The 26,968-nt window shown below is 30.9% G+C and overlaps 1 protein-coding gene across 1 annotated transcript; it reads left to right on the forward strand.

Moving 5' to 3' along the window:
* Positions 1 to 23,947: 23,947 nt before the first annotated feature.
* Positions 23,948 to 24,595, forward strand: LOC125836048 (secreted RxLR effector protein 161-like). Its single transcript, XM_049515138.1, has one exon. The coding sequence runs from the start codon at positions 23,948 to 23,950 to the stop codon at positions 24,593 to 24,595; it is 648 nt and encodes a 215-aa protein (XP_049371095.1).
* Positions 24,596 to 26,968: the final 2,373 nt, after the last annotated feature.

A 26,968-nucleotide genomic window follows, 5' to 3' on the forward strand; every position in this document is an offset into this window, starting at 1 on the left:
AAAGTTGGGTGAACTTCAAACTATACTCATGAACACTTAGTGAATCCTGCTTCAGGGTAAGGAATTCTTGGACCTTGGCTTCTCTCAGTTCACGGGTAAAGAAACTCCCCAAGAAAGCCTCCTCAAATATAGCCTAACTCAAAATTGGTGCACCCTCAGCTCTACCCTTGTTCCACTGGTCAAACCTAGTCCTAGCAACACTCTTCAGTTGATATGCAGCTAGTTCCACTCGCTCAACATTGGCAACTTGCATAACCTCAAACACCTTATGCAGTTCCTCAACAAAAAAATTCGGATCCTCAGTAGTGCTTGAACCAGTGAAGCTTGGACGATTTATCCTCAAGAACTTACGGATCCTCGAAGTATCAGCCTCTTCATGTCGAGCCCCTCTTTGTTGCCCAACCTGGTTGGTCACAGCTTGGCTTAGCATTCAGATTATTTTCCAAAATTCAGCATTGGTGATCTCTCCTTGGGGTTGCACTTCTGTTGCATTAGGTGCCCATTGCTCCTCAATATTACGCCTAACAGGACGACCTCTAACATCTCTTTGTGGAGGCATGATCAACTAAAAGACACACGCAATAATGAATTAGAAAGAGATTTTATAGAGATGAACTCTAACGCACGAAATGAGTATGAAAGAAGTGATAGAATTTCCTGAATGTTTCAGCCTTCTAATTATAGATGTGGTGCGCTTCACACTGATAACTAGGACTCTACAGACATGGTTCCTTAGACTCCCTAGGACTTTTGAACTATGTGCTCTGATACCATGTTTGTCACGCCCCGAGCCTACTCCCTGGGCGAGACTAGCACTCGAGAACCATTGCTGGCCCCAAGCGAACCCTTGGCCTGACTTACTTACTCAGTGGAAGACTTTTACTCAATAAAAATAAATCTATGTAATAAGCTAGAATGTTATAAAGAAACATTCAACTGGCCAATAAGGCAAACTCAAGTCTGAATGAAAATGAAAAGACTAAAGAACTAACATCTGACTGTCTATGAAGCCTCTAAACAACTGAGATGGATGTCGGGACAAGACCCACGATATCCTAATGAACTAAAATACTGAAAGCAATAAAAAAAGAGAATCCTCTGGGAAGCCACAAGACTCTGAATGCTCAACTGGATCAACGAAACACTGGATGTTGATCCTCATTACCTGTATCTGCATCATAAAAAGATACAGGCCAAATGGCATCAGTACATTGAATGTACGAGCATGCGAGGGGAAAACTAAGCATGACATAAGCTTGAAAGGAATCTGAAAAGAACATTTACCTTAGATGTACTCAACTAATGGATACTCAACTCAAATGCAAAGTAAAACAACAATAAAGGTGCAATTTATACAAAGCATTTAAAACAGTAGATGACAACTCAATGTATTAAAGAAATACAATAACAACTCAGTGTACATGTAAAGTAATATAATACTGTGGGAGTTTCTCTAACCAACAACCATCACTATGAGCTAAAGTGATGATACAGCGACTCGCCCACGCTACCAGAACTGTCATGTACCTTGATGTGATATAGAACGCCTCAACTAAGTGGATCCACTAGTCTATGATAAAACACACGAAGGAATCATCTAAAAAGTATAACCTTTTTTTACCCACGATGGCTACATGGTTTATGGAGACTTGAGTTGTTGCTCGTCCCCATATCGATGCTCAATACTACTCCCAAAATATATTCAACTCATATGTTTAAAAACAAAACTCTTTATGTGGTTTGAGATAATTACTCAAAAACTAGCTCAAAGGCTCTCTTGGAAATCAGTGTTTCCTCTCTTGTTTAAATGTAAAAACATTTACTCTTTTGGGAATACATAGTCCCGGTATACTCTTTTTACTCTTTTGAAGAAAAGAACTTTGGTCTTTACTCTTACTTAACTCAAAACTCAAGTCTTAAAACAAAGTTAAAACGTTTGCAAAAGACTTTTGAAATGTCTCTTAGAACTCTCTAGACTCGACTCTTAACTTTCCTTAAATTTGAATTTATGGATTCAAGGATTGTGATTTGTGATATGAAGGATCTCATGATGTTTATGAGTGTTTTTAGATAGTTAAACATGAGGAATGTTCAAGAAATTATTGTCTGGAATCAAGTTCGTGACACGGAGATGCATTTAATTATTTGGTCGCAAAATAAATTTTGAGGTAGAACAGTCCGTGACTGCTCTGCGACGTGGAAGAGAATTTTCCAATCCTGAGGATTAGGTCCGAGACGCGAACCTCGTACCCAAATTTGCCCAACTTTTTCCTTCTTCGTTTTCCAGCCCCAATTCACCTAAATTCAGTTCTTTTTCCCAAATTCTCTTTAGATTCAGATACCAGTATATGTACACAAGAACCTAACTTAAAAGAACTCTATAATTTGACACAATAATCTCAAGAACTCCTCATTTCAGCCCAATTCAAGAACGAAAGCAAATTCAAGAACACATATCAAGAACATCAAACTTTCAATCCTTTCTAGGACGAATTCTTGCTAAAATAAACATGTTTGGCGCGTGGGTGAATGAACCCAACGCTATGAAAGTCTCACATACCTTGTAGGATTGAATCCTTGGCGAAATCCACACCCAAAATCGCAAGAACTTGACGAATCTTTGAACTTTTCCTTCTCCTTTCTCATCTTGAGTTCTTTTTACAATAACCCTAGAATTAGATCGCAAGAACTGATCTAATTCTGTTTAGACCCCAATTAAACTTCTAAAAACGAAATAAACTAATTGGACATGGAAAAGATCAAAATACCCCATTAAAATTCGGTTTTGACTTTCCGTATCTAGTCAACCCAACTTCAAATAGGCATATCTCCCTCATACGAACTCGAAATCGAGCAAACTCAGCGGTATTGGAAAGATAATTCAAAGATATTTCCTACAATATCTTGTAGCACACCTAACTCATATTGATATAGGAGTTATGGTTATTTGAAGTTGACCAGAAACCCATACTTAACACAACCAATTTTCTAGATTTTTCATTCTTTCCAAAAATGACTCTTTCTAATTCTAGCTCTTTCACTTAGCGATATGTTACAATATTATTTTCAAAAAAGTAATTAAAAAATTAAATTAAAGTTAATTTTTTTCATTTGCGTTAGAGGAAAAGGGTATATGTGAGTCATTTGTATAACAATAGGGTTATATATGAGTCATTTTCATAACGAGAGGTATATCATCTCAAAATGGCAAAGTTGAGGGGTATGTCTGACCCTTTTCCCTATATAAATTATATGATCAAATATCATTATTGTTGATACATAGGTTTGTCCTTAAATTTCAGAAGAAATATTTAATCATTTCAAAAAATATGATTTGTGTCAATCTAAAAATTATTTAAAATATCTTTAAGGTTGCATTGTCATATTATAATGAATATGTTTCGTTAAAAAATAACATTATAATGATAACAATCAACAATATGGGCAAGAGCAATACATTAATTGCATACTCAAACTTGTCACTGATTTAGGATGAATTATAATCCATTAAAAATAAAATTTTCTTTTAGCCACGTTCTATATAGATAACAGAGAGGAATATTTATTAGTTATTAAAGGAGTAATTTGGTAGATAGATATTAGTTAGAACTAATAAATGATGGGGTGTTTTTTTATAAAATATAAAAGTTTAGGGCGATTTTATATTTTTTCAAAATTTAAAAATATTAGAACTTGGCACAAATACTAATTTTTTCAGAAAAATTACCTTCATGCACACCTTCATTTTCCATAATTTTCATTATTCATACCATTCCAAAATATTTCCAAAATCCATCTTTTTTCTCCCAAACCCCACTGTTCCGGATACATAAAGCTTAAACACTCAAGTACACGTTTCTCTTCCTATTTTCACTCCCTCAATGATGAAAGTGTAGGAGGATTTCTTCGTCATTTTTTTTGCTTTCGACAGATTAAATTGTTGACTTTTTTTCGATTTTTTGTTGTTCATCCTTTCTAATACATATGGGTTTAGATTTTTAATGTATCTAGTTGATTTTGTTTCTTAAACTAACGTATAATGCCTTCGTTCAACATTATGATACATTACATTTTTTTATCATGCACAATGTATCGTATTCAAATATTAGTTTTGATAGATAACCTTAACTAGTATTGATAATACAAAATTTCTACCAAATGTATCATTTATCATGTATCAAGTGTTGCTATGTATCTTCTACGGTTATCCAAATTTAGAACGATATGTATCCGTACACAATACCAAATTATGTTCGTGATACATAAACCTTACTATTTTCATAGCTAAACATGTGTGGTAAAATAATTTTCATATACATAAACCTAACTCTTTTTGTATGTAAACCTCTGCGGTAAAATTTATACAAACTAACACTACATGTATCTATACTTAATAACTACCACAAAGTAATGTATCGATCTAAAACAAAACACTTTATGAACAATCTTTACTTCTATAATGTATCTTGTAAGCTAATTTGAGATTCACAAAAAAATACTTTCTCCAACAATAATTTATATGTACATGATACATAATGTATATCAAATTCAACAGTTTTCAAATTTTATTACATGTATCATATACCTATCAACTCACCACTGTGTTCTGTATCACACATAAAAAAATGTTGTTGCAAACAATTACATGTATAATGTATCTTTTTATAAAATACAATATTTTTCAAACAAAATAAGGTACTTAAATAGTAATGTATCATGCACTAATTTTTTAGGCATGATACATAGATTCAAATTTATACTAAATGTATCGATACATAACAACTAACACACAACAATGTATTGATCTCAAACCTAACATCTTATGGGGCAACAATTACTTATTTAATGTATCTAGTATAAATACAATTCCAATCAATTTAAACAAGATACATAAATATTAATGTATTGATAAATCTATCCATCTCGAAAACGTACAATTCAGAAAACGATTACACAACATTTTAAAATGTATGGATGATCCATCAAAGTTATGTATCTCTTCAACCTTTTTGTCGGTTGTATCAACGCATAGCAGATACATTGAAAATACAGGACTTTGTTTCTTCACCTCAATGATGTATCTGTTCTCCAAATTTTTCCTCAACTCATCGATCAATCTTGAATTTAGTTGCAATGGCTGATTTGAGATTCACAAAATCAATATTTTGATCAACAACAATTCCATCACTTTTGTATCGTTCATACCTCACCTCACTTTTTTCAGATTCTGAAATATCTCAACAAGATTAAAAGGTTCATGTTGTATCAGAGAAAGGTTCTTCGATGAACATGGGCTCTAGATAATCAAGATAAACCAACTTTTACAGCATAAACAGAAAAGGATGATGATTCCAAGATTGATGAGGGAAACAACTCAGATCCCTGGAAAAAAACTAGAGATGATAACTACAACGGGGAGTTAGATGAAGAAACAAGTATCCTGCGGGGTCTTTTTGATGCTCATGGAATCCATGTCGATGTGTTCCCAGCCCACTCCCTTTCCATATGTCATTGTGTTTAAGGAAATTATTCCCCTCAAGTACCCGAGGTTAATGAAATATATCCTCCCAGAATAGAATGATCTTACTTACCGGTGTATTGGTACCTAAAAATACGGTGTCAGCGAACCACTCAACGGCAGTAATATACACTTAGAATACTAGATTTAGTAGTAATAATAGAAGAAGTCCAGAAAATTGGTTCTCTTAAAATGAGAGGAAATCCCTCAATTTATAAAAAACAAAGGGTAGTGTGAAAATGTTCTTATTGTACCTTACCGAAAATGTCACAACCTTTTGGAAAAACCACAATCTTTCGGAAAGGTCACAACCTTTTATAAAAGTCACAACTCTTCATTTCTCATTCACACATTTTAAAACCCAACAATTGTAATTACTTGGATTTATACTTCGAATTTATTATATATAAGTTGTTTACTTATTTATTGAATTATGTATTTTATTGAGTCATGAACAATAAAGAAAACGTCGAAATCGAAAAACTGAACGGCAAAATGGGAATCCTAGTGTATAAACACGAGAATATCAATAAAGAAAACTAAATAAATCAAATGAACCTTACACACCATTAGATATCAACTTTTGTCCAATAATAATGAACCCTTGGTTTGCAGAGAATATGTCAAATACGAAAACCATAAGAGAATAAGAAGAAAGCTAAGGTAGAAACAATAACAATTGCTTCAAAAATAGAGACAATTTTGAATATAATTGAGTCAATGAACCAATTACGCAATTTGTATATTCTCTTCTTCTTCCTCAAACACGAATTTTTGAATCTCAACCTCAATGATGATGCCTTATAATTCCTAGAATTATTATCATCATCACTATTCCTATCATTATTCTTGTTTGAGAATAAGTAATTTCCCACTTTCATATCAAAATAACTTGAATGCATCAACAATTAAATATTTAATTGACCTTTGAGATTAAATCTGATGTCGTATATATGAGCACTCAAATCAATATAATTCTTAGACTAAATAGTTTGTGATATTTTCTTAGGATAGAATAATAGATGATGAGTTTGATGAGCCAATGAGGGGTTTTGGTATATATATATATATATATATAAATAAGATTGTGAAATAATCAAGGTATTTATGAAAAATCAAAATGTGAGGGGTGTAGTATAGAAGCAAGTATGAATAGCATGACTTAAGTGTAGAATATGTTCACCTAATACAAGAAATTGGGAAATTACGTAGAAGATGTGTGTAAGTACTTGTCAATATTATTATTTTAGAACGTTGAATTGAACCTGAATAGATTTAAGCTAAAAACATCACTTAGTACAGATTGGAGAGTAATATTTTAAATTTAATAGTTTCAAAATTAATAATTTATATTTGCCCTCGCACCAAATTTTTTTTGATTATGTAAATTAAAATATTATTATTCTATTTGTTGCTCAAATATAAAAGATATATATTTATTTGTTATAATAGAGTGTAACTAATTACATATAAGGGAAAAGCGTCTAGTATACCGTTAACTTTGTCATTTAGAGCTGATAACTTTGTCATTTAGAGCTGATATAGCTCTCGCTGTAAAAGTGGTTCATATATACATTTATCATTACAAAATTGACTCACACATACCCCTACCGCTACAAAAGTGATAAATAATAATTTTAAATTAATGTTTTTTTATTTTTAATATTTAAAATACTTATGTATTTGATTTTTCACACATAAATTATTTTTTTGACTTCTTTGATTATTATTATTATTTGAATTTCTTATTCTTATTTCATTTTTTCTTTCATTTTTAGTGTAAAAGAAGATTGAATGAAAAAGGAGAAAAAAAATTAAAACTACCTTTTTACGGCTATATTGTAATTTAGTTTTTTTATATCCGTAACATAAATTGGGACATCTATAATAAATTTTACAAGAAAATAAGTGGAAAAAAATTTGACCATCAAAATAATAAAGTTAAATTAGCCACTGAATTTAAAAAGTAAAAAAAAAAGTGTGAGAAGAATCAAATATACCCCTACATGGATTTTTTAATAAGAAATTAATAAAAATTAATTTAAAATTAATATTTTTTCACTTCTGCTAAAGGTAAAAGGTATATGTGAGTCATTTGTGTAACAATAGCTAGAGGTATATATGAGTCATCATAACGAAGAATATATCAGCTCTAAATGACAAATTTGAGGGGTAGATCAAACCCTTTTCCCTACATATATACATTTTTTAAAGGTGTGGGGAGATTTTCCCTACATATAATGATATTATATTAAAAAAATTACATCATCAAGTTACCTAAAATATATTTTTGTAAATAACTTTTCATACAAAGTGAGATTTGTAATATTGAATATATTAAAGGGCATTTCAGTACATTTTATATGTATTTTTAGTTTAAGATAAAAATTTAAAAATTTATTTAACTTTCTTAAACTTTGTGTCAAGTAAATTAGACAAACAGATTAATACAAAGGATACTATTTAAAAGATAATCTTACTCACAATATTTTCTTGAGCCGAGGATCCACCTAACGTGATCTTTTTATCCCATTGGATAAGTATACATACACACCACCCTCTCCATATCTTACTTGTGAGACTATACTAAATATGTTACTATTGTTATTGTTCTAATTTGTTCTAATGCATTTACTTTATTATCGAACAATTTGAACTCACCAATTAAATTATAAAATGTCAATTCATTGAGTGTTTTTTTTTTTTTTTGTAAAAAATAGAAATAAAATCAAAGAAGTTTCCTTGTAATGGGAACGTATGCATGTAAAGATTGAAAAAAGAGGAAAAAGAAAGATACAAAAACATGTTTGAGGATAATTCTTTTATCATGCATGACGCCTTGCATTTATATGATCGACAAAGCACATATCTTCTATCTATATATATAATAGAAGAGGAAATAGTGCCACATGTTGACACCATAAAAATTCTAATTATATTAAATAATAAATAATAATTTAATTTCTATATATATATTAAATAATAAACAACAATTTAAAAACTAAATAAAATTTTAAAACAGTTTTAAAATCATGTACGTTACAAACGGTTGATTTAGTCTCTTTTTTGAAAAACAATAATAAATTGAATTTGTTTATTCCTTATACAATTCAAACTCACTACCGTTTTCATGTTTGAATGTAATACAATTTCCCACAAAAGAAAGATACAAAAACATGTTTGAGGATAATTCTTTTGTCAAGCATGACGCCTTGCATTTATACGATCGACAAAGCACATATCTATCTATATATAATATGAGAGGTGATAGCGCCTACATGTCAGCACAACAAAAAACGTATTTTTTAAATATCTAAAATGAATTAAATCTATATAATTTTAAAATAATTTTTAAAATAAGGGAAATGTAACTGCAAAACCATTTTTTATTGATACACAAAATTTTAAAACATTTTAAAAATTATCTTAAACATGGTAACTGTTTTTTTTTTCTTATTTGCATTTTAAAATAAACATATTTTTTTTAAAAAAATACAACTTATAATATATATATATTCTATATTTACTGATTAAAAAAATTGAAGTAATAAAAAAATAGAGTTGTAACATATTTTTTAAACCATGTCTCAACTAAAAAAAAAATCTCCACTAACTCATAAACACACCTACACCCGTTTTTTAAAATAATTAAAAGACTTGAATTTAAAAATTAAATATTAAACGGTTTTAGAGATAAAAGTTGCAGTTGTGAAAATAGTTTTAACTTCCTCATTATTTTGTAGGAGTTTAAACTTCTCAGTTATCTATTTAAAACACAATTCTCTTCATATCTCATAGGACATGCTAATATTCAAAATTTTCAAATGGCAGAAAAAGAGATGAACGATGAAACTCCATGAATTTTACTTATTAATGCTTCAGATTGGTAGCAAATAATTCAGGTTAATTTTTTTTTATTATAAATATCTCTTTAATTCATGTTAGTTCTTCTATCTATTGGTGAATACGTTTCTTCCTTAACTTTTTTTATTTATAAAAGTATATAAAGTATTCCAATGTGATCAAATTTCGCATGAATAGAAATTGAATTTTGCCGGTTATTTTATTTCTACGTTTGTATGTTGTGGGAACTATGCAATTTTATGAACATTCTCTTCTAATTATTTGTTTATATAAGATGTGAGATAATATGAAGATTTTTGTATAGTTAATACAGCTTGACACATAAAAAATAATAATTATTTAATGCATTCAATAAATTATAGCTTTACGTAATTATTTTGTCCATGAACTATTGAAGATACAATAAAAGTTGAATATTCGTGTTATATGATTATGGTATTCCGAATCACTAGAAGTAATTTAAAGTATTTTTAATTAATCTGTCGTTTTAATTATATAGTTGAATTGATATTATTCTTTATCCTTGAAATGTTGAAAAATACTACTTAATGTTAATATCATTTTTTCGTTTTTCTTTTGACGATTTAATTTTGCTCCTTCTTTTAATGTGACTTCGAAGTTGTTGAGAGAAAAATCACTATAATAAACTTCATATATAGAATTAACATTATCATGAGATTTGTGTATGTGTTTTATCTATTGCAACTTTTTAAGCATTAAAATCTATTATCAATAATTATTGTAAATAGTTAATTTTTGTTGATTCTTTTTTCTATTTTTATTAATTATTTTTAATGATTGTAACTTTTTTTTTTGCAGGTTGATTAGTGTGTGAATTTCTTGAATTTCAATCTGAATTTTATTCTTATTTTTGAAATATTGTCAAAGTTATTATCTACACATACTGAAAGTGTTGCATTCATTTGATAATATAATAATATCTTATAAAATTATTGTTTATTTTGTTGTTGATGCAATTGATATTATTAGATAAAGACTCAACATAAAAAAAAGTTATTTACCAAAAGTTCATCTATAAGCTAACCAAATCTATGTATTTATTTTATTTTATTAATAGAAAATATATCATAATGTGGTAAAGATCTCATGCTTCTTAATATCTTTAAGTTGATAATTATTGTATATTTAATGAGATTTTATTTTCTAATTTTACATTTTTGATAATCTATATGAATACCATTAACAATGCTTTACATAAATATTCAATACAATATAATTTAAAATTTATTTCTATACTCACTAAATGATTTACTACAATAGAGTAAATCACTTTTTTTACCCATTATTAATAGCAATTACAAAATTAACTTTTTCCTCCTATAACAATTAAATTAATTAATTTATCTCCAAAAGTTATTACAATTAATTTTTAAAATTATTGAGATCAGTTTTTAAATTTCTGAGCACTAATTTTATGATGAATTTCAAAAATTGAGGTAATTGATTAATAGCTACGTTTTAAGAAAAAATAATAATTAAATACTCCTAGAAGTGTAGAATCTCTTCTCCTAAATCATAGGCACATAATAATTCATTTATCTCCACTCAAAATAAAAAACACGAAAAATTAAGTCAAAATGACCTGGGAGGCTCCTGTACTTGGCTTCGTTTGTCAGTTGAACCCTTCTACTCATCACTTTGCCAAATGAACCCTTAAACTCAATGAAACTCTATTTTTTAAACCCCTCTAATCATTGTCCGAGCTTATGTGGCACTGAAATGACTTAGTTGGACAAATACGTGACCCCATGCATTTTGAAGCAAGTGAATACAATATTTTTATTTTAAAATTATCAAAATTATAAGACAAAACAATAATAATAATTTTTAAAAAAAAATATTGAAAACCTCCTTCTTCACTCCACCCCACCCCTACCCCCACCCCTTCTCTCTTCTTCTTCTTCAGACCCCACCCAACTCCACCCTTTTTCTCCTCTTCTTCTTCTTCAACCTCAGCCCCCATCCCCACCCTATCCCGCCCCTATTCCTTTTCTCTTCTTTGACGTACACATTATCACAATAAAATCATCAAAAAAAAAAAATTAAAAAGCTTTTGCAAGAAAATATATTATTCACCATTTTTATAAACTTAATTCTTTAAGATCTATTACTTGAATTTACATGTACACATATTTTTTTCAATTTGAAGTTTTCTTGATATCTCTTTTTATCAAATCAAAATAAATAGAACCCTAAAGCATGTGCAAGATATCTTTATTCTATTTGTTGCTCAAATAGAAAAAATATATATTTACTTGTAATATCATAGATTAATATATATATATATATATATATATATATTAAAAAAAACTTATTATATCATCAAGTTATCTAGAATATAGTTATAAGTAATTTTCGCAACAAATAGAAAAAAAAAATATTTACTTGTAATATCATAGATTAATATATATATTAAAAAAACTTATTATATCATCAAGTTATCTAGAATATAGTTATAAGTAATTTTCATAAAAAGTGAGATTTTTATTTTGAAAATAAAATAAATTTATCTTATGTAATAAATTAATAAATAAAAATAACTTGGGGATATTAGCTAGTATAAATTCTATCAAAAATCTGTCTATGGAGACCCTCTCTTTAATTTGTTGATAATAATAATAATAAGTACTATTAGCGGCTATATACTTTGAAATGATAATAACATGTTCAAAACATTATAAACGATGATTAAATGTGTTAATTATGTGCTAACCTAAGTTGAGATGTATAGTGTCAACACTATAATTTATTCTTCTTTATTCCTTTTTCTTAATTTAATTTATTGAGAAGATATGAATTTTTACTTTTGTTGCAAACACATTATTTTCCTTCAAATTACTCAACTCTCATGCTATATGCTTAAGTTTTATGAATTAAGGTTGCCTTTAAGAAAAGCATCGATGAAAGGTTTTCTCACATATGCATGAATTGTGAAATGTTTTCTCACATATTAAGAAATCTTGATTGGTCAATAGATTTCTCACACATGTATGAATCATGATTTAAGGAACTACTTTATGATGATGTCACGACCCAAAAATAGACGCGAGGACACTTGTATATTCCCACCAAGACAAGTTAGTCTCAACCCAACGAAAATGAAAGAAATGCGGAAAATAATAAAACAAGAACAAGATAAAACAGAAAAACTTATTTTTTCTATTAAAACCCTCAAAATTTGGTTGTCACGTGTACAAACCACTAAATACATAAAGTGTGAAATTAAGAAATAAGTACAAGTCTCAATCTTTGATTCTCAATTAGAACAAAGCTTAAAGAAAAGGAAAAGAGGGCCCGTCGGGATGACAAAAGTTACTCTCGATAGTCCTTTGATAAGCCTAAAAAGGTAAGAGAAGAAGGACGATCACGCTAAACCGGGCTCAGAACCTACACAAGTGTAGAAATAAGGAGTGCAGCCTAATAAACAAGGCATCTACCTAGAAATTGAATACCCCTTACATTCCAATCGAACCTCCTCATACTACAACTTTCACAGAAATTAGCCCAACCTAGCAGTTCTACAATGCACAACTCACAAGGCTCAATAATTACAGTTCAATAGTCACAATTTATCAATCAAACGAATCAAGTAGATCAATCACACGCAACAAGTGTATCAATAACAATTAACAAGCAAGTCACACATAAGCATCAAATGCCTCAAGTCACAATAACCAATCCCTCACCGAAACTATTTCCCATCGGCACCATATCTCTAGACGGAACCATTTTCCATCGGTTTTATATCAATCCTCTAGCCGGAAATGACTTTGGTATCACAACACTTGCCGGAAATGACTTAGGAATAATAGCACTCGCCGGCGATGACCTCGGCATCATAAACATCACATACCACATCACAGTGTTCAACAATCAATGCACACACGCAATATCACACCACATGAAAGAGACAATAATTCATGCAAATCAAGTCCACATTTATGCTATCAAGCATTTCATCAATCAATCAATAAGGGTCACAACAAAGCAATTCACATCATCTTGTTCATCACATAACCTTTTCAATTTTAACCCTTTCTATCCATTAAGATTTATCAAGTGGACAATTAACCTTTCACCCCATCCCCATTATTCCCAATACACAAACAACAAAGGGAATACACGAATTCTACTAGAATACAAGGTTTAGGAGATCGCTTGTCTTAAATCAATCAATATACAAGCAAGTATCCACAATCACTTTTCGGAAACAACAATACCCACATCAATTGCTTAGCACAATGGGTCAACTCACTCAAACCCAATTTCAAAAGGAAAGTTTGAATCCGAAATTTAATACTTGAAAGCAATACTCAAAACTTTAGAAACTCATTGGTGAAAATTATTTTGAAAAGGGACTCAAAAACAGTTCAAAATCTCCATTTAAGCTAAGAATTTGAGTTCTTGAAAATCTTACCATTTACCAATCAAAATCTCATATTTTGATGTTAAAATCTCATTATATATGTTATTTACTTATTTATTGAATTATGTATTTTATTGAAAATATCTAAATCGAAAACCTAAACGGCAAAATGGGAATCCTAGTGTATAAACATGAGAATATCAATAAAGAAAACTAAATTAATAAATCAAATGAACCTTACAACCCATTAGATATCAACTTTTGTCCAATAATAATGAACCCTTGGTTTACAGAGAATATATATAAAAATATAAATGCGAATCAAATACGAAAACCATAAGAGAATAAGAAGAAAGCTAAGGTAGAAACCATAACAATTGCTTCAAAGAGAGAGGCAATCTTGAATAAAATTGAGTCAATGAACCAATTGCGCAATTTGTATATTCTCTTTTTCTTCCTCAAACACGAATTCTTGAATCTCAACCTCAACGATGATGTCTTAGTACTACAATTATTTTCATCTTGAGAACCACCAACATTGCTAACACGTTTAGGTGCGCTGATATTTTCATTATTATTCTTGTTTAGCATCTTGAGTGACAACAAATAACCTTCTGCTTTCATATCACTTGGATCCTTGACTTAGTTTGTTTCTTTGATTTTTATTTTTTTGGGTATAGAACAATATAGTTGATGAGTTTGATGAGGCAATGAGGGGGTTTTGGTGTACCTATATATAAGGTTGTGGAAAAAAGGTATTTATGAATAGTCAAAAGTGGGGGGCTGTATGAATAGCATGACTTAATTGCACCATTTAGGAAAGAGATTGTGAAATCAAAGAAAGTAGAAATTACGTAGAAGATATGTATGTATTTGTTAATATTATTTTAGATCGTTGAATTTTTAAAGGACGTTTCACACGCTTTTTTAGATTTATCTAAGCTGAAAACGTTAAGGGATTAACATTTTTAAGTTGGTAGATTCAAAATTAATAATTTATACTTATTTAATAACAATTTTCAAATAACAATTGAGTTTCAACTAAAACTATGACAACCCTCTATCTAAAGAAATATAATGTGAACTCTATATCTACTCTTGCATCAAATTTTTGAGATTATGTAAATTAATGTATTATTATTTTATTTATTATTACTCTAATAGAAAATATATATATTTACTTGGTATATTAGAGTTTAACTTTTATTTATATATATAATATAAATTATATGATAGTATAATTTTTTTTACGTTATTAAGTTACTTAGAATATAATAATAAATAACTTTTCAGCAATAAACGTGCGATTTGTGAATGAAAATAAAATAAATTATCTATCAGAATGCATAAATAAAAATAACTTCAACGGATTAACCTAGTAATAAATTCTATCAAAAATCTACATAAAAATGATTATTTTCTCACATTATCCCTATTAATTAATAGTTAATTAGTATTAGATATTAAAAAATAGTTTGAGAAATTAATAAATAATTAATACTAAAAATAAAATATAAAAAAGATTTACTTTTTGAAAACATATCAAAAGTGACAAATTAAAATGAAAATTTATAAAATAATGGACGATGAGTATTATAAACTATGATCATTAAATGTGTTAATTATGTGTGAACGCAAGTTTTGAGATATATTACAAGATAATTTATTCCCCCACCCCTCTTCTTACCTTAATAATTTATTAAGAAGATATACGATTTTGATTTTCTTGCAAACACGTGTTTTTTGCTACAAATTACCCAACTGCTTTACACGTTCAACTCTCATGCTATATGCTCTCTTGTCAACAAATATAATATGATTTGTCTTTTTCTTTTTAATATTTTTAAAAAGATATATGTTTTTTTGACAATTTATTAATTTCAACTTTTTACCTAACATATTTAACAGTATAAGAAGGGGCATTATGGTACATTTAACATGTCTTTAGTGTAAGATCACAACATTGAAAAATCGTCTTTACTTTTTTAAACTATCATGTTGAATCAAAACCAGACAAATAAACTAAAACGGAGGGAGTACTAATTACAAAATAATTCTAACTTAATTAAAACGGAGGGAGTACTAATTACAAAATAATTCTAACTTGCAATATTTTTTTGAGTCGAAGGTCTATCGAAAACACTCTTTACTCCATGACGGAAACTCGAAGAGGATAAAGTTTGTGTACGCACACACCACCCTCTATAAATCCTACTTGTAGAATTATACTTAATATGTTGGTGTTGATGTTCTAACACATTTACCTAATTATCGAACAATTTAAACTCATCAATTAAATTCTTATATAAAAAATTGATTATAAAAGTTTTTTTTATAAGAAATATACTAATCAAAGTAGATTCCTTATAATGAGAGGGTCATGCATGCACCTTTATTCCAGTAGAAGACTGAAGAATCTCAAGGTCGGGCATCATTATAATTTTTCCTCTATGAAATGGAGTAGCAGTACTATCTGTTGAATAAATAATTCAAATAAAAGAAGAGAAAAGTTACCGTAGCTTTCTTTTAGTATTTTACTTCACTGCACTTTGACTTAACTATCGTTGGACCATAGATTTTCAAATATTATTTGGATGAAAATATGAGGGAAATTTCACCGTGTGTTTGGCCATAGTATTTGGAAAACATATTTTATTTTTTTAGAAAAAATATGATTTATATGCATAAGTTTTAAAAACTATGAAAACTAACCATATGTTTGTATTACAAGTCAATTGGATCTTCCTTGCAACATGCATCATTTCATACACTGGAGCAATGTGGTAGTTTGGAGTGAGTGCAACAAGCATCATTTCATACATCGTGAAGTAGACAAAACACATGACTTTGTTACCTTCAGACATGATGTGAACATGTCTTTTGCATTGGTTTTGAGACATGGTTGTGATAAGTGTTATGCGGATTGAGTAAGAATAAGAAATTAAAGAGGATGTACCATTTCGAGGGACGTGTCGCACGCCGCGACAAATTCTATTATCGAGAAACATGTCGCACGCAGCGACGAATTTTATTATCGAGGGTCGTGTCGCACGCCGCGATGGATACATGAACAGATATGTCCATCATGGGTCCCGAACTGAGAGACAACGGGTGTGTATCATTAGATCAGACATTTATCACTATACTTGACATTGCATTTCATTGTCTTGCACATCTTTATTATTGGTGAACTTGATCTTGCGTTGTTGATCTTGTGAGTGTCATTCTGTGGAACTTGTGATTGATGAACATTGAGTTTGTTGTTGAGGATATGTAATTGTTAGAGTGTTGTTGTTGAGATGTGTGCTATGTAAATTGTAAACTATTAGGTTGGACTGATTTTTATGCAGGTTGTAGTGGTGGAGGTTTGGTTGGGGTGTAAGGAGTACCTATATTCTATTCCCTTAGCTTGTGTTTAGAAGTTTACTTGTTGAGTACCGTGTGGTTTGGTACTCACCTCTTGCTTCTACATTTTTGTAGGTTACTAGCCCGAATCTTTGTGAAACTCTTTATTCTCTTCTTTTCCGAGGCTTCATGTGGAGATTTGTGAGGTAGTTGTTTGTCGTCTCAACGGACTTTCTTACTCCTATATATGATCTTGTTCTATTTTAGAGACAACATCATTTGAGACTTATGTTTTCTTTCAATTCTAGTGTAATACGTTAGAGGCTTGTGCACTTGGGGGTTTAATTAAATTGACATTGTATTCCACATATTATCGTTATATTTGAATTTAGGCTGACTTGTCTAATTGGTGGGATAAGATGAGTGTCAGCACATCCATTTTTGGATCGTGACAAAAACACAAATCATAACTAGTTGTATGTGTGAGGGAAACTAAACTCCAGTAATACCAACCTTAAAAAGTCTCAAACAATTGAATCAAAGGCCTTTCGAATATCAATCTTAACCATATATCTAGGGATGGAAACAGGACATTGTTGGAATTAATACATCCACATTAATGAGTATCCCAAAATTGTCTCTTAGTTTTTCAAGAAGTCTTTTAGAATTTCGTAATACATGTATCTAGTAAATTGTAATACATGTATCTAGTTATTTGTGCAAGACCTTTGATTTACATTATTAGTAGTATAAATAGAGATGTAGTTGATGATTGTAATCATCTCAAGTGACCTTAAGTAGCCTATATAAAACTTGAGCATTCTCTAAAGATAGTATTCTCCTTCTATATTTACTACAAATTGGTGTCAAGAGCAAGTTTTCGTTCTTAATCTGGGGTTAGGTGAAGAAAAAATATGACATCCAAAACAAATGAAGGTGCTGATTCTTCAGTTGTTCTTACTCCATTTTTTTATGGAACTGATTTTGAATACTGGAAGATAGAAATAAGAACACATTTGAAAGCTGAAGTTTTTGTGGACTATTGTTGCAATGGCTTTGAAGAGCCAGAAAACGATGGTAAAGTTACAGCAACAGAGATGAAAAATCTTGGGGCTAAGTATCGTCAAGATGCAAAAGCCTTAAGCAAAATCCAAATGAGAGTCTCAAGAGCATATTTTGTAAAAATTGCTACTTGTGAGACTACAAAACAAGCTTGGAAGTCTCTGAAAACTGAGGTGTATGGTGGCGAAAATGTACGCACTATAAATCTTCAAACTCTTAGAAGAGAGTTTCAAAATTTGAAGATGATAGAATTTGAAAAAATAGATGAATATTGCACCAGAGTCATGAATATTGTTAATGAAATGAGAAATCATGGTGATACAATTACTGACTAACAATTTGTAGAAAAGATTCTAATTAGTGTCACAAAAAAGTATGAGTACATTGTTGTTATCACTGAGGAGACGAAACATCTTTTCAAGCTTTCCATCAAAGAGCTAGTTGAATCATTTTGTGCACACGAGAAGCGAAGATTTTTTCATGAAGATCAACCCAAAGAGACGGCTTTCCAGTCCAGAACAAATGAGAATCCTCAAATATTCTCAAAAAATCAACAGAAGAAGAATTACTGTCACGACCCAAAAATGGGAGTGATGGCACTCGTCTTATCCCACCAAGACAAGTTAGCCTAAATCTCAACCACACATCCTTTCCATAATTATATTACTTCCACCTTAATACCAGATCTAACATTCAAACCACACACGACACCAACTACTCACATGAGGAACTACGCACGAGTCATCATATAAGTGAGAGTGAATGGAATAAAGCGATGAGAATCAAAACCGGATCAAGAATGCACGATAGAGATCTAAGAAGTGAATTTTTTTCCCTAAAAATCACTATAGCCTCTCGAAGATAAGTACAGACGTCTCCATACCGATCCTCGAGACTCTACTTAGACTCAACTTGTACATACGTGAGACCTATGAACCTGGGGCTCTGATACCATTTTGTCACGACCCAAAAATGGGTGTGATGACACTCGTCTTATCCCACCAAGACAAGTTAGCCTAAATCTCAACCATTACAATATAATGCGGAAACTTTATAATCAACTCAAAAATACCCCAAAAATCTGGTTGTCACGTGTACAAGCCTCTAAAGTATTACAATTGATTCAAAAGAGAAACACAAGTCTCAAATGACCTTGTTTCTATAATATAACAAGATCATAAATAGGAGTAAGAAAGTCCGCCGAAATGACAAGCAGCTACCTCACAAACCTCCACAAGAAGCCTTGGAAAAGAAGAGAATGACAAGTACCACAAAAATCCAGGCTCGTAACCTACAAAAAATTGTAGAAGTAAGGGGTGAGTACCAACCACACGGTACTCAGCAAGTAAACCTCTAAACACGAGCTAAGGGGATAGAATACGAGTACTCCTTACACCCCAACCAAACCTTCACAAGTACAATTTATATACAACCAGCTCAACCTAACAGTTCACAATTTACAAGTACATATCTCAACAACAACATTCTAACAAACATATATTCTCAACAACAAGCTCAATATTCATCAATTACAGCCTCCACAACTACAACCTGCTTAAAACCAGCCCAACATAACAATTCACAGTTTACAAAGCACATAGCTCAACACAACACTCTAACAATTTCATATCCTCAACAACAACAACAGTTTCATATCCTCAACAACAATACTCTAACAATTGTATATCTTCAATAACAAGTTCAATATTCATCAGTCACAAGTTCCACGGAAAGGCACTCATAAGATCAGCAACACATAAGATCAAGTTCACCAATAATAAAGAAGTGCAATGTAATGAAATGCAATGTCAAGTATAGTGATGCATGTCTGACCTAATGATACACACCCGATGTCTCTCAGTCCGGGACCCATGGGGGACATATTTGTCCATGCATCCATCGCGGCACGCGACACGTCCCTCGAAATGTAGTATTCATCGCGGCGCGCGATACGTCCCTCGAAATGGTACATCCTTTTTAGTTTCTTATTCTTTCTCAATGCACATAACACTTATCACAACCATGTCTCAGAACAATGCAAATGACATGTTCACACAAATAATGAGGAGATGACCATTTTCATAACATTGCTCAAATCACAACAACACAATCATGGTACAACTTCAACAATGATTCAACAAGTCTTTCAAACAATTCTCAACACATCACACAAACAATTGATCACATTACTCCCAAACATATACCACAAGGAAATACATGAATTCCATATGATTAACAAGGGTTTAGAAATCCACTTGCCTCGATCTATCGAACAATAACTCCGGGACTTGAGTCTTCCCCTTTCGTTAAACTTCCAACTCAATGTCATCTATTCAAATAAATGACCATAATAAGATTTCAAAACTAACAACATTCATATTATTATATGTCTAGCCTAGACCCAAGAACTTACCCAAATCTATAAGCAAGATCTTAAATCTTGATGTCAATTAACATGTCAACTCTCATATTTTCAAATTTCAAGTCTAGGATTATATTCTAAAATCTCCAGTATCATGAATCTAATAATATTCAAATAATACAATACATATAGTATTTAATTAGATCTATCAATATATCACAACTTTGATAATAATGTGGTACCATATTTTTAATTGGAGTCGCAGGAAGAACGAAGGAAAAATATGTGTCCAACAACCAACTAGTACGTCTACTACTTAAATTCCATTATTCCTCACTTAAATCTCCCAAGGACCACTCACTGTACAATGATTACCACCTAATCATTATTCAATGATTGCACTCTAAACCCATTTTTCCACTCACTCATATTCCAATTTCAAATATAATTTTTTTGTCAAACCCACCTTCCTTGATTATCTTTCATAGCCAATATTAATAATAATATTAATTCTAAACAATCATAGCTGCTCATTAATTATAAAAGAGATGAACAATTGCATCCTTATTAAGTTATGGTCATTACCTGGACGAAGTGCATCGACGGTGGAGGTGAGTATTCCAACCCTTTCTATTTTCTTTTTTACTCGGCTGCGTGAACTGCTGTTGTTCGCAACTGCCAACAACATTTGCCCTTTTATTTATTTTTTATTATTTATTTATTTATTTATTTTCCTTTTCTATTATTATTAGCAACAAAATAATCTTTTATTAAATTTGAAAATCATGTCACTCATTCTTATAAGTCATAAATTATTTATAAAAGCTACTAAAAAGGGCTAATATAAAAATAATGAGTAAAATTCATAAAACGACTAAGAGGGTTGTTACAATTACAATCTAAAAAAGAAGCAGGATCATGATGGTTCTTCAAAAAAGATTGAAGAAAAAAGTGAGAAAAGTTATAGTCGTTTTTGTAAAGTTTGCAGAAAGACTAATCACACTGCAGAAAAATATTGGCACAAAGGCAAGACCCAATGTAACTTTTGTAAAAAGTTTGGCCACATTGAGAAGGATTGCTGGCACAAGAAACGGGAGCAAGCAATTTTTTGTGAAAAAAGAGAGGAAGAAAGGGAAGAAAACCTTTTCTTTGCTTCTAAATCTGATACTTCAACAAAAAGCAACGAATGGTATGTTGATAGTGGTTGTAGCAATCACATGACTGGATATGAAAAGGCTTTCCTCTCAATTAATAATAGCATCACTACTAAAGTGAGAATGGGGAATGGAGCCTTAGTTGATGCAAAAGGTAAATGTACCATTTCGATCAACAAAAAAGGGAGCGGTAAGAAAATTCATGATGTTCTTTATGTTTCCGACTTGAAAGAAAAATTGCTTAGTGTTGGTCAACTCATGGAAAATGGCTATTCTCTTGTGTTTAGAGATAATTGTTGCAGGATTTATGATAAAATTGAGTCAAATCAAGTCATTGTTGAAGTAAAGTTGATAAAAAAAAAATTCCTTTGCAATTTCATTACAATGCATTAAAAAATCAAGTTGTAGATGATTCATGACTTTGGCACAAAAGATTTTGTCACTTGAATTTTCATGGTTTGAAGCTTCTTAAGCAAAAAGACATGGTGCAGTGCCTTCCTGAGATACATATGGAGGTGGATCCATGTGAAAGTTGTATAATGGAAAAGCAACATAGAAAGTCTTTTCCAAAAGGGATGTCTTGGAGAGCAAGTGTACTTTTGGAACTAATCTATACCGACATTTGCGGACCAATGAAGACTCCATCTCTTGAAAGTCAAAGGTACTTTCTAATCTTTATTGATGATTTTTCAAGAATGACTTGGGTTTATTTCTTGAAACAAAAGTCAGAAGCATTTGCTACATTCAAGAAATTTAAAGCCCTTGTTGAGAAGCAAAAAGGTTGCAGCATCAAAACCATTCGCATTGATAGAGGAGGTGAATACACAAGTCGAGAATATGAAGAATACTGCAAAAATGAAGGCATTCAGAAGCAACTTACAACAGGGTACACTCCTCAACAAAATGGTGTATTTGAAAGAAGAAATAGAACAATTGTTGAAATGGCCAGAACTTTGATGAATGAGAAAGGGATGCCAAAATATTTTTGGGCAGAAGCAGTACCTACAACGGTGTACATCCTCAACAGGCGCCCGACAAAGGCATTGAAGGACAAGACACCAGTTGAAGCTTGGGGTAGAATGAAATCTTTTGTAAGTCATTTTAAAATTTTCGAGTGTATTTGATATGCTCATATACCTGCTGAGAAAAGAACAAAATTGGATGAAAAAAGTCAAAGATGTATATTTCTTGGTTATAGTGATGTGACAAAAAGCTATAGGCTTCTCGATGTCAAAACTAACAAACTTGTTGTTAGTAGAGATGTCATTTTTAATGAAAAAACAGCATGGAATTGGAAGAATAAAAAGATAGAGAATACTTCTATCATATCTTTAGATGTGTCAAATCAAGAAAAGGATGAGGAAGAGGAAGATGTCCCTGAAGAGGAAGAAATTTCAAATTCAGATGATGAAGAACCACCTCCAAGAGGAACAAAAATGTTGAGTGGCATTTATTAGAGATGTAATTTTGCCAGTGTTGAGCCAGAAAATTATTAGGAGGCAATAAAGCATGATGTTTGAAAGAAAGCCATGGCAAAAGAAATTTGAATGATTGAAAAAAATAATACTTGGGAGCTTGTGGCTATACCCAAAGAAAGAGAAGTTGTAAGTCTAAAATAGATTTACAAAATCAAACTCAATCAGGAAGGAGATATTCAAAAGCACAAAGCAAGGTTGGTTGCTAGAGGCTTCACCCAAAAACCAGATATTGATTTTTATGAAACTTTCTCTCTATTTGCTCGTCTTGAGACAATTAGAACCGTAATTGTTGTTGCTGCACAAAAGAAATGGAAACTATTTCAACTTGATGTCAAATCTGCATTTCTTAATGGAAAACTTGATGAAGAGATTTATGTTGAGCAACCTTGAGGACTTTTTGTTCAAGGGGGAGAAGAGAAGGTGTACAGACCAAAAAAAAGCTCTTTATGGGCTGAAGTAAGCTCTAAGAGCCTGGTACAATGAAATTGATACATACTTTCTGAAAAAATAATTTTCAGAGAAGTAAAAGCGAAGCCACTTTGTATGTGAAGAAAGAACATGACAACATTATCATTGTTTGTCTCTATGTGATGATTTGCTCTTTACAATGATGTGAAGATGATGCAAAAATTCAAGCAAGATATGATGCAAGCCTATGAAATGAGTGATCTTGAGTTGCTAAATTATTTCTTGGGCATCGAAGTTTCTCAAGTGAAAGAAGGAATTTTTATTTCTCAAAAGAAGTATACTAAAAATATTCTTCAAAAATTCAAAATGATGGATTGTAGGTCTGTGGCAATACCATTAGCAGCAAATAAGAAGTTCAGAAAAGATGATGGAGAAAAGAAAGTTAATAGCTCACTTTATAGGAGCTTGATTGGAACCCTGCTATATCTTACTTCAACAAGACCTGACATTATGTTTGCTGCTAGTTTATTATCCAGATTCATGCAAGAGCCAAGCCAAGTACAGTTTGGAGCTGCAAAGCGTGTTCTACACTACTTGCAAGGAACAATGGATTATGGGATAATGTACAAATTTGGTGGAAATTTGAACTTAATTGGTTATTCTGATAGTGGTTGGGATGGAAGTATAGATGACACGAAGAGTACTTCTGGTTATGCTTTCTTATTTGGATCACGTATTTGTTCTTGGTTATCAAAAAAACAAAGTGTTGTTGCTCAATCCACTACCAAAGCAGAATATGTCTCAGCAGCTAAAGCTACTTCTCAAGCTATTTGGCTTAGGAGAATATTTGAAGACACTGGTGAAAAACAAAAAAGAGGGACTGTTTTGTATTGCGATAACAAATCATCAATTGCAATTGCAAAAAATCCAGTCAATCATGAAAGATCAAAGCATATTTCCATCAAGTATCATTTTATCCGAGAAGCACAAGAGAAAGGCGAAATTAGTAAAACTTAAATTCTTATACCTCACATTTTCACAACATTGAGAGTATGATAAAATAAAAATAAATAACTAAATAAAATGAACCTTACACCCCATTAGATATCAACTTTTATCCAATATTAATGAACTCTTGATTTACAAAGAAAATATATATAAAAGAATCAAAAATGAAAACCATAACGGAAGAAGAAGAAAACTAAGGTAGCAACCATAGCAATTGCTTCCAAAAGAGAGGCAATCTTGAATAAAAAAAATTCAACGAACCGATGATGACGCAATTTGTATAGACTCTTCTTCTTCCGCGAACACAAATTCTTGAATCTCCGCCTCAATGAGGTTGCCTTATAATTCGTAGAATTATTATTATCATCATTACTCGTTGTTATTTCCCCTTGAGAATCACCACCATTGCTAAGACTTTTAGATGCACCATTTTTATTCTTGTTCAACCTCTTGAATGACATCAAATAACCACTCTCTTTCATATCTGAATAACTTGAACGTAACAAGAATTTAGACTATTTGTTTAAACGTTGAGATTGAATCGAACGTCGTATGAATTAGTACTCAAGTCAAATATTGGATTCTTGACTTTGTTTGTTTCTTGGATTTTTTATTTTTTTGGGAGAGGATAATAGAAGATGAGTTTGGTGAGCCAATGAGGGGTTTTGGTAATGCCTATATATAATATAAGGTTGTGGGATAAAGGTATTTTTATATATGATTAGTCAAAAGTGGGGGCTAGAAGTGTGAACATGATTTTTTTAATTGAGCCTTGTAGAAAAAGTCCACTTAGGAGAGAGGTAGTTAAATTCAAGAAATTGGAAACTTCGTAGAAGATAGCTAGGTAGAAGCTTCCTCCCCCTTTCAAGTTTCACACTTAATCGCTTTATACGTTATCCGTGTCCGATACAAGCATTACACTATTCTAAATTTATATTGTACTTTCTTTTTGTGGTTTCCTATTCGGTGTACCTGATTGCATTATACATTATTGATATTCGATATTTGCATTAGAGTTTGACTATTCTGGATTTATATTGTGCTTTCTTTGGTTTTTTATTCGGTGTTCGATAGCTGCATTGGAATCCGACTATTACGGATTAGCGTTGTATAAGACCTCATTCGGGGGGAGGGGGAGGGAGGGGGGAGTGCTCCCTAAACAAGATTTTTGTCATATTCAAGGCTCGAATTGAGATCTTTAATTAAAAGAGGAACAAACTCATTCACTGCACCATATCTTTTGATAATGTTCTACTCTCATGGTATATGATATTATATGCATATATGCTCTCTTGTCAAAATAAACTACTACATATTTTTTTAATTTGTTTAAAAGAAATGTTCTTTTCTTTTTTGGCAATTCATTAATTTCAACTTTTCACTACATATTTAAGATTGTAAGATTAAAGGACATTTTAATTTGGTACATTCTACATATCTTTAATTTAAGACTATAAGATTCAAAACTTTTATCTATTTTTTTAACTTTGTGTTAAATCAAAAGTAAAACAAAGGGAGTACTATTTACAAAATAATCTTGACTGACAATATATTCTTGAGTCGAGGATCTATGAAAGTAATCTTTTTACCCATAATATAAAAGGTGTAAATTCGACATATACACCACTCTCTCCAAATCTTACTTTTGTTTCGATGAAGATTGAAGAATCTTAAGATTGCGCATCATTACCACTATCACTCCTAAATATTCAAGATGTATCATAAAAGGAAAATGTAAAGTTTGAATGAATTGCGCTTTATAAATAATGTGTGGGTCAAAATGGCAGGAGAATCGTGCGTTGTTGCGCCTTGTAGAATAGGTCCACTTAGGAACAAGTAGCCAAATCTTGTTTTTATCTTTCTATTCTCATCTAAAATAGGAAAAAAAAAATTGGCAAGAAAATTTGGTCAGAATTTGGCTAGAATGATAGATTTTTTATGTTATTTCAACTTTTAAAACATTTTTACCCTTTTAACTTACATACATTTTAACTAAAAAATGAAAAAAAGATTAGTTTGTTTTAAAATAAAAAAAAATATTAAAGTTTTTAAATTTTCTAGCCAAATTTTCTGATCATTTAGCACTTCCCTCTAAAATAAATGACGTTTCACGTAAAATCCAAGAAATTTATTGAAAATTACAAAAAAGATACATACGTAATTGTTAAAATAAATGATGTTTCATGTGAAATTTGAGAAATTAATTAAAGATATGTACGTAATTGCCAATATTATTTAGACCGTTGAATTGAAGCGGATGCTTCCCCCTTTTTCAGGGTTTCACACCCTTTCTTTGGTTTTAGTCCAACTCAGTAGATTTTGCTTAAATAATATATTTGTGATAGTAAATTTATTATATATGTAGAAATATTAAATTTAGAA

This window comes from Solanum verrucosum, unplaced genomic scaffold (genome assembly GCF_900185275.1).
Source record: "Solanum verrucosum unplaced genomic scaffold, falcon-dt-bn FXZP01000208.1, whole genome shotgun sequence".
Lineage (NCBI taxonomy): Eukaryota > Viridiplantae > Streptophyta > Magnoliopsida > Solanales > Solanaceae > Solanum > Solanum verrucosum.

Excerpts from the sequence above, each read along its gene's own strand:
- LOC125836048 (XM_049515138.1), top strand. The coding sequence starts at position 23,948 with ATGGATTGTAGGTCTGTGGCAATACCATTAGCAGCAAATAAGAAGTTC.